We start from the raw sequence: 9,004 nt of genomic DNA, 5'->3' as shown, positions 1-9,004 counted from the left end.
TGCCTAAAATTTTACTTCGATTGCATTAAAGAAAAGAAGATAAAAAGGTAATACATTTCACAAAGAAATCTAAATTTCTATAACCACTTGAATCCCTTAGAAGCACGGGATTAGATTTGACATCTACTTTCAGAAGTTTGTTGTCCAGTTGAGATGGCCTAATTGAGGTTGCTGATAAGCACCCACTTGTGCCCCAGGAGCATTTGGGGCAACACCAACTCCAACATTACCACCCATAACGGGACCCAAATGGTGTGGACTTGCCATTGCAGGTGGCTGTGGAGTAGGAGGATACAAGCCTGGGAATTGCATGTGAGAAGATTGTGCTGCAGCTGCATTGAAGGAGGCGTGACCAGTGTGGGATGGCAAATAAGCAGTATGTGTTTGCCCAGGCATGTTATAGTATGGAGCAGATTGCATGCCCGGGATCTCCCTTGGGTTCTGAATCCAAATTTCAGATGCCTCGGCCTGCAACAGCAAATTTGAAGGTCAAATTAATCTTCTGGGAACGCAACCAACAAAGGTAATGACATCGGGCTGCTTCTTTTATTATTTGGATAAATGAAGCGGCATTCAAACCACAAGAACACCCTCAATGTGCATAGGCATGCCATGAATGCATAATTGCATAGTTAGCCAGTAATGTACAAGGATATGCATGTCATATACCATGTGATAGACCATCCAAGCCAAACAAATGGCAGGAAAATATGTTGCACACATCATCAAATGGAAAAGAGCACAACAATTTCAGCGAAGTTGCTTAGTTACAACAATATATTCAAACTCAATGATCCAAACCAGTGACATTTAAGAAGACAAGATGTGTCCCTAATTGCTCCTTGTGTACTCATTAGAACCATACGTTAGATAGTTATTATCAATAATGTTTTACCTGTGGATTAGGAACATAAAGGTTTCCATCTTTGTACTTCATCCGAGATGAGTCTTCGAGGCCTGTTGCACTTCCAACCACACCAGGAGCATTAATAGCATACCCACTTGGACTCACAAAATTTCCAAAACCAGCAGGATTGTTGCCAGGAACTGGCTTATAATGCTGGATTCCATACTTGAGGCCATTGGCATTGAGATGGGAGCCACCTCCGGGCATCAGCAAGTAACTATTGCCATTTGAAGGATGTGGATATGCAGGGCTGCTGGAGTAGCCAGGCATGGGCATTGGTGGAACATAAACCGGAGAGATGAACTGACGATATGGCACAAGATTTGTGAATTGTGAGACATGAACTTGTGGGTACATTTGAGCCATTGGAGGCTGCTGTTGCACCGTGGACATTGTTGATGCAGGAACGTTGTTGGCTGTATGAGTGGTTAAGGCCTGAAGTCATAAAAGGTAACAAATATTAATTGAAGCCATAATGCAATATAATATAATGCCTAAAGAAGTGTTCTTTTACGCACATCACTTACCAACTTTTAAAAAGCAAAGTGCCAAAAAAGGGAAGTGTTCTTCAAAACACCACAAGGAGGAGAACAAGTAAAATACAAACAAGCGGCAATTGTTTTCCCAAATAACACAGTTTGCAAGGACAATTTCAACCAGCACGTACACTATGTACTTTTGCAGAACCAATTCGACAACTGCTCCTAACCCATTCACATCAATATATAAAAAACTGGTTGTGTGCACTTTTGCAAGCATGCATGTTAACATGTGGGAGGGATATAGAGGCATGCTACTTTGCACATCTAAAAAACATTATAGCAGGCAAATTTACCTCGTGTGGAGATGGTAGACCCTGACCTCGTACTGTCTCGTCAATTTGGGGACGGAAGTATGATATATCATAACCAGTCTGGGGATCATATGCCTGCTTGCACACAATCACATCAGAATTTCCAAACAAAAATGTGCAAAAGACAATGTAATGAAACTTTATTTTATTTTTTTATTTGAAATGAAATGAAAGCTTTGTCACCACTCAAGCAACTTGGTAAGCAATCATTTTAAATTGGCATAAAACATTTCATTAATCCAAGAAGTGAACTCACCGAAAAGCTTGGTAACTCAGGATGATCTTGCTGCTGCTGTGACTCTGAAGGAGCATAGGATGGACTGCTGTTTCGAACCAAACCAATATCAGCATAATTATCCAAGTTTGGAGGACTTGATGACTTCACAGGCAATGGATGTTCTGATTCTAAACTGGCTGCAGGTGAATCAGATCCATAATTTCTTGCTTGATCATCTAGCAACTCAATCTGCTTTCCACCAGAAGCGTCATCACTGGAAGAATCCGGAGCAGATGCTGGTAAACTGTCATCACCAGTATTATTTAAATATTTAGCTCAGATTAGAGCACTGAACTTAGCATTGGAATTTTCAGTTAACAATGTTTGATCAACTGTTTTTAATAAGAAATTTTCTTCAACTTTTTAATCATACTTTTTTTTTCTTGTCCTTTAATCATAATTCTCCTCAACTTTTCTTGTACTTTCACTCTACTTTAAAACTCCTATCCTTACTCTTCAGGTGATATCTATACTTAGTACTGATGTTATTACATTACTAGACTTACTCTAACCATTACTATTTATTACCTATATTTGTTCAGAGCAAATGACAACCTTACCACCATTCACATTGGAAAACAGCATGGGTCATCTTGAGACAATTATATGGAGAAAAAATTCCAAAGCTTTCCCAATTCAAGCATCTGAATTTGTAAAACCTATGTATAAAATTATGCAAAATATAACACAGACCTGATGGCAGATTCCCCATTTGATTCTTCTGAAATCCCAACTGCTTGAAATCCAGGTGTCCTGGGAGCATCAAATCCCACTCCAAAACTCCCAAAGGTCAGCTTGCACCTATCAGTCTCATGGACTCGAATATGTTGTGCTATGATTACATTCTGGTTTTCATGGATGTTTATTCGTGAAAACTTGTCCTGCAAATTAGCTGCATCCAATTCCATGTTCTTTGAATTATCTGTGGGAGGCGAACTGGATTTTGTAGGTGTTCCAATCACTCCAGGGCTAGTAACACTTGATTTCTGACTCGACTTTGGTTTCCACTCTTTGTTATGTTGTGAAGCTGCAAAAAACCTTTTTGGTCAATCATGTCCCAGAAATTTAAAAAAAAAATGCAGAACAGGCCAGTCATTTCAATTTACTCATTAATGTCCCCCCTACTTATAGGTGTACAAACTACAGAAAGAAGCTAATAGCACAACTAAAATACAAAAGGTGAACAATTTTCATAAATTAAAATTAATTATGAAATATGATAGAATGAGATTAAGCACAGGAGAAATAGTGGTTAATATTGAAATCCATTAGGTCATTTCTATCAATTTTCAAGTCAAAAGCAAAGAAGTCTCACTAAAACACTCTGGAGTCTGGACAACATTAAATGCTTGATAAATTAAGCCCTCGCAGAAATGGCATCAATAAAGCACTGGTGTAATTTTTTGGATTTCTACCAAGACATAACTACTTCCTGATGATGCAACACGTTCCATAATAATAATAATAATAATAATAATATTGTGGATAGAGCAATATCACTCCATAACAACCATGAGTGGACAGAGAAATGCCAATAAGGAGTTCCTTTGAGATGTCAAATAAATGAACCAGAAATGGATTGTTCCTACCAGAAAAGGACATCACATATTGTTGTTATCAAAAGAGCACCAAGAACAATTTAAAAGACAATTAACTAACAAAAAAAAAACTTATGGAAGAAGTAAAACCTTTAGGATGACCCACGGCTTGTTGATGTGGCCTGTTGTTATACTGATTGTTTAAGAATGATCTGTTAACAGGGACGCTGGGCATTGGTTCAATTGCAGCAGTTTGGCTGACTTGATCAGTCTTAGATATTGCAGTGAAAGGACGAAATGATTCTGAAAATGAATTACTTGATGACAAATCTTTGACTGCATTTTCAAAGGACTGGCGGCGACCACCCACCACCCCAACCTCACGCTTGATCGCCCCAACAACACCAGATGACCTGGAATCAGGAGATGGCACATGCACAGGATCTGTCGAGGAGGAGTACACCCCAACAACAGGATTGCTTGAAGCTTGCAATGCATTGTGTTGTTGAGAATTATTGGATTTCGCCACTTGTACCCTTGAAGTAGCAGCATTAGAAGCTACAGACCGCTTTTCCTCTGATACCACTTTCCTATCACCAACACTTGAATTAGCATCTCTGTTGTGTCTCGGTTCTGAATCAATAGGCCCATTAGAAGCTTGGTGTGAACTCCATGCATCGGAAGGCTTTAAGTTGCTTGAAATTCCTGTTGAACTGCTAAAAGAAAAATAAGGATCATGTTCAATGCCTCAAAAATAGTAAGTTGGGTTTTCAACTGAAAATATAATGATACAATAACATAAAACACAGGATCCATCAATAGTAAGATGCAAAGCAAAACCACAATAGATGATATTCAATTCTTTAATAATATAAACTAGATTTCTTTTTTTCTTCTGTACATTCTAAGTAGAAACCCGAATAACCAAAGATTTCCTCAAAATCGTAACTTTCTAGGTGGGAGTGTAAATGGAGAAAGAATGACCTTTATAAAATTGGAAAGAATACCCAAAATCCTCTGCTCCCTCAGTTTCTTTATTCCTTTCCACAATACCTAATTCAAAGTCCTATTTACCCAAGCTTCCTTAAGTTTGCATAAGAACATCCCATGTGGAAATTAAAGGTTTCTTCATTATCTACAATTCATCATTTAGAACATTGAAAACCAGAATAATTATCAATTAAAAACCAGAAACTGCAAAAGCTTGGCCTCCCTTCACCAGCTAAGTTTTGTTAAAAGAAACCAGGTGTGCTAAAGCACCAAGAGCTCTTAGAACCTAGGCAACAAGAACAGGTGTACACTTTACTTCAAAAAATAATAGCCAATAAGCTCAAATGTTAGAAAAAGGCTAAATGGCTAAAAAAACACTCAACTATGCCTAGGAAAAAAAAATGGACATGAGGGAGGGAGAGAGAGCGGGGAGAGAGGATACAGGAACTGAACAAAATAGAGAGAGAATATTTGCCTAAAGAAACAAGAGAGAAAGAGAGAGAATTGATCATTTTTCCACCTATTTAACTAAAGAGCTTCGCACCCTAGATGCTCATTGGTCACCTCAGGTGAGCCTAGGTAAGAGTGCCTAGCCTAGGAGCTTAGAAATGAATTGGCTCTGAGGGCTTTTTAACACTATTCCTAATAACCTAAGGTTGAAGGTTCGGAAAGCTAGTAATTTGGCTTGATTGCAGATGCTTTCAAATTGATGAAAACACACATGATATAACAGTAACACTAACTGCATTGACTGAACCCTTCTTCACACTAGGATGACAGCAAATGCTTTCGGAGCTTGTTACCTTTCTTTTTCAAAAAAGTAAAAGTAGAATTTAAAATGTATCCTAGTAATACAGCAGCATGTAAGCATAAAAGCAAATGTGATGCGGACAACAAAAGAAGAAAAACTTGTGTCTTTTTGTAGACAAGGATATTTCTTTGATTTCTGGAAAATCTGGAAATTTGTCCAAGCCTGGGTTTTATTTTCTATTTAGTACTTTATTAGTCCTAAGAAGTAATTAGTTTATTAGGTTTTCCCTATTCTACATAGAGTTAGTATTTTCTTATTTAGGAATCTAAGTCCTTATTGGATTTGGATTCTTAGCACTCTATAAATAAGCATGAAGTGAAGCTTAGGTTTTTCTATCCTCTAAGTGTGATTCCTAGAAACCCTATTAGTGTGACTCTAGCAGAAAACCACATCAATACAGACTGAAACAGCCCTAAACAGCCCCTAAAGTCAGAACCAGAACAGCCCCCCTAAGCTGGCCTGCATCAGAATGCTTATAACTAATTAAAAGTGACTTCATGACCATTGCTTGTAGCACGGAACCTCTCAAACTGAGGATTATGATTTATTAATAGGTCATGATCAGATCAGATCTGCCTAAATAGAGAATCTTTATTGTTTATCAGTCTCTGACAAACAAGAACAAAACATTTTTGCATCAGCCATGCAGATAATAGGGGTAAGAGGGTGAAAACAAACAGATAAGGGGCGGCATTAAAAATTTGTGAAAGAATCTGAAAAGGCATACCCTTTTTCGGTAACAACTCCACTGCCTTGCTCCTTTGCTGATGTTGAACCGTGCAGCAAAGCAGGCTTTGGTTCTCTACTTGTATTTTGGTTAACTCTGTTGTCTCTCACAACACGGAATTCTCTGTTGATTCCTCTATTACCAGGTGAAGCAGTTCGAGTATAGCCTCCTCGTTGAGCATTACGATCTGAAAATGTATGAGGTCTCATCCCTTGACCAAAATTCTCAGAATGTTTTCTTGAATCAACGGAGCCTCTGTAACTCGTATTCTGAAGCCATAAGCATATATACTCGTGAGTAAAATGTTAGATCAGCACAAGCACTGCCAGGGAAATAAACACAGTAGCTCTAATATAAAACTCCTGAACTTCAACTGGAAACAGGACTGTGTACCTTTTAAAAAAAGACCTAAAACCATGTAAATTATGTTCAGTTTTGGTAGCTTTTCTCTCTAGTGTATTGAAAAACTTTTTGACAGAAAAAAAATTAACTAATGGAGACGTAAGAGAGCATAAATATGAGAATGATGAGAACACAATCTCCAAACAACAAACTCACCACAAGCAGAATACAACAATGACATATCAAAACAAAAGAGCCTTCAACACCCTCTGAATTTTTGAAATTGCAAATTAAATTGAGGCAAATTTTCCTTGAATCTCGCATTGCATAATCGATTTTACAGGTAGCAGAGATATATTCCTTAAATTTGACCAGTTGCAAATTCTTAATTATGTGTAAACAATAAATATATATTGGACTTATTGACCATAACTATATGGTGCAAAATTCAATCTGAAAAAACAGAAAATAATGTAATGGAAGATGTTAGCTCCACAACTTTAATGAATTTATAGAATCAAATGTCAAGTGATCATGGCAATCATGTTTAACAAGAATTTAGCAGGTCATCACTTTCCAGATGCCAAGCATAAAGCATATCGTCCCTCCACCACAGTAAGTAATAATTCACTTATAAGATCACGATAGCAATAGCAAAATTATCAATTAGAGAAAAAAGATGACCAAAACAACAGGACAGCATTCAATGAGGCAATTTGGAAAGATGTTCACAATTTCATACCTCTTTCTTCTTTTCTCTTTTTCTCTTTACCTCATGAAACGGATCTGGTAAGAAATCCAAATAAAAATTCACCTGAATAAGAGAGTTACACCACTAACACGCAAAACAAGAAAACTTTAAAGCATGACCATACCAACAAAGTAGCCAACACAAGTCAGAGGGAAAAATCACAGCACATGAAGACACCATCTTAGAGGACCAATCAAAAGGCTCAAGAAACCCATATTTTTATTTGTAACAAACTAAGATTTTCCAAAAAGAAATCATGGATAGCTGCAGCATTCTTCCGAACCTTCCTACAACTCAAGTGATAACCCACACAACGTTGAAGAATTGAAGCTCAACAACCAACCTACTTATCCAACTTCCACAACAGGTACCATAAGGCAATGTCCATGGCTCGGTGATCATGCACCATGGACTAAGAACAGAGAACTATAATGCACCTAGTTGTGCAGTCTCACATTAAAGCAGCTCAGAGTGTGGATGATCATAGAGCAATGATAATAAATAGACGAATCTCGTTCTTGACCACTGCAGTGACTCAAGTACCAGAATGAACATAACATGCCAAACACATTAATATCATGTTCTAGAAATTGCACATCAGAACAATAGTTCAGTATTCTCACATTATATAACGATATGCTGAAGGCTTATGCTATATGTACAATTATCAAGGACCTTATGTAAGAGAAAAAAACATCTATTTTAATAGCATTTATGTAATCAGATCATTATTGCCTCACCCTTTCATCCTCTAACCAAACAAAGGAAAAATATTAACCTTTCATTCCACTACATCTAAACCCAAATAATGGGAGGGTATTTTCCCCCCTTCTATAGTTCCCCTCCCTTCCCCATCCACTCTAAAATCCCAAATACAAATTAAAAAATTAGGAATGAACCCTACAACAATCTACTTTCAAATTACATGCCAACAACTACAAACTGCTTCCAAGGGAATAAAAATATCATAAACAATTTGTCTTTCAACTCTTAGCATATTGAAAACTATGCACTACTATTAAACTTCTTACTTCAATACTAAAATATCAGCACAAAGCACCTAATACCCATTACTCAGAACACAGCATGAACACCAAAAACATAGAGAATGGCAGCAAAACTAAACATAATGTGATTTTGAAAAACCCAACAGAAACCATAATTTTCAACAACCAAGCTGAAAAAAAGCAAAAGGAAATAAACATCGATTACTCAAAACATGCCAAAAACACCAAAACCAAGGCAAAAAAAAATAACTTGCTAGCGAGAATTTAAAAACAAAACCATATCCTCTAGCATTATTCTCCACCTTGCAAAGTCAAAAAAAATTCACAAAAAAAGAGCGAAAAAGAAAAGGCATAAACCTTGATTGAGCAGTTTTTGAGCGGTCTCATTAGGATCCATGTTGGTCTCTTTAAGGACCATGTAAATATCAGCATCGGAGAAATTACCCACAATTTCTTTGATCGATTGTATAGTTTTCCTCACTTTCGCTGACAGTGTATGCGTCTGCTGCTGTCCACTACTAGTACTAGCACCACCACCACCAGCAGCAGCAGCAGCAGTTGTAGTAACCATCTCTCTCACACACTCTCAATAATCAAATATCAAAATCAAAAATATTAGATAGTAACCAGAATTGCTGGGTTTAATAATAATAAAAGAGAGAGATTAGGGTTAGGTTTGGGATTAGGGTTTTATGTTTTTAATTATTGAAGGGAAGTGAAAGGGGAAAAGAAGACGGCTTTAGAAGAAGAAAAGGGTAGAGGGGAGGGGTTATGTTACGTGTTTGTTTGGAAGAGGGTTTT

The 9,004-nt window shown here is 37.3% G+C and overlaps 1 protein-coding gene across 2 annotated transcripts; it reads right to left on the bottom strand.

The window, feature by feature from the left end:
- On the bottom strand, positions 1 to 9,004 carry LOC133672506 (GBF-interacting protein 1-like). Of its 2 annotated transcripts, none has more exons than XM_062092946.1 (9): positions 8,561 to 9,004; positions 7,188 to 7,231; positions 6,104 to 6,372; positions 3,726 to 4,291; positions 2,731 to 3,064; positions 2,017 to 2,281; positions 1,743 to 1,835; positions 896 to 1,342; positions 1 to 468 (listed from the first exon to the last, which is right to left on the bottom strand). In XM_062092946.1, the coding sequence occupies exons 1-9, from the start codon at positions 8,772 to 8,774 to the stop codon at positions 130 to 132; spliced, it is 2,571 nt and encodes an 856-aa protein (XP_061948930.1). In that variant the 5' UTR covers positions 8,775 to 9,004; the 3' UTR covers positions 1 to 129. The 2 variants fall into 2 exon arrangements, with proteins under 2 accessions (XP_061948930.1, XP_061948936.1); XM_062092952.1 differs by having other exon boundaries at positions 3,726 to 4,288.

The sequence above is a fragment of the Populus nigra genome, chromosome 1, assembly GCF_951802175.1.
Source record: "Populus nigra chromosome 1, ddPopNigr1.1, whole genome shotgun sequence".
NCBI classification, from domain to species: Eukaryota; Viridiplantae; Streptophyta; class Magnoliopsida; order Malpighiales; family Salicaceae; genus Populus; species Populus nigra.
Note: the sequence above shows the minus strand (reverse complement) of the source record. Positions and strands in the feature narration are given on the sequence as shown.

Coding starts and splice junctions, on each gene's coding strand:
- LOC133672506 (XM_062092946.1), bottom strand. CDS start 8,774: ATGGTTACTACAACTGCTGCTGCTGCTGCTGGTGGTGGTGGTGCTAGT. Junction 1,343..1,742: donor GTCTACCATCTCCACACGAG/GTAAATTTGCCT, acceptor TTATGACTTCAG/GCCTTAACCACTCATACAGC. Junction 469..895: donor TTTATGTTCCTAATCCACAG/GTAAAACATTAT, acceptor TTGCTGTTGCAG/GCCGAGGCATCTGAAATTTG.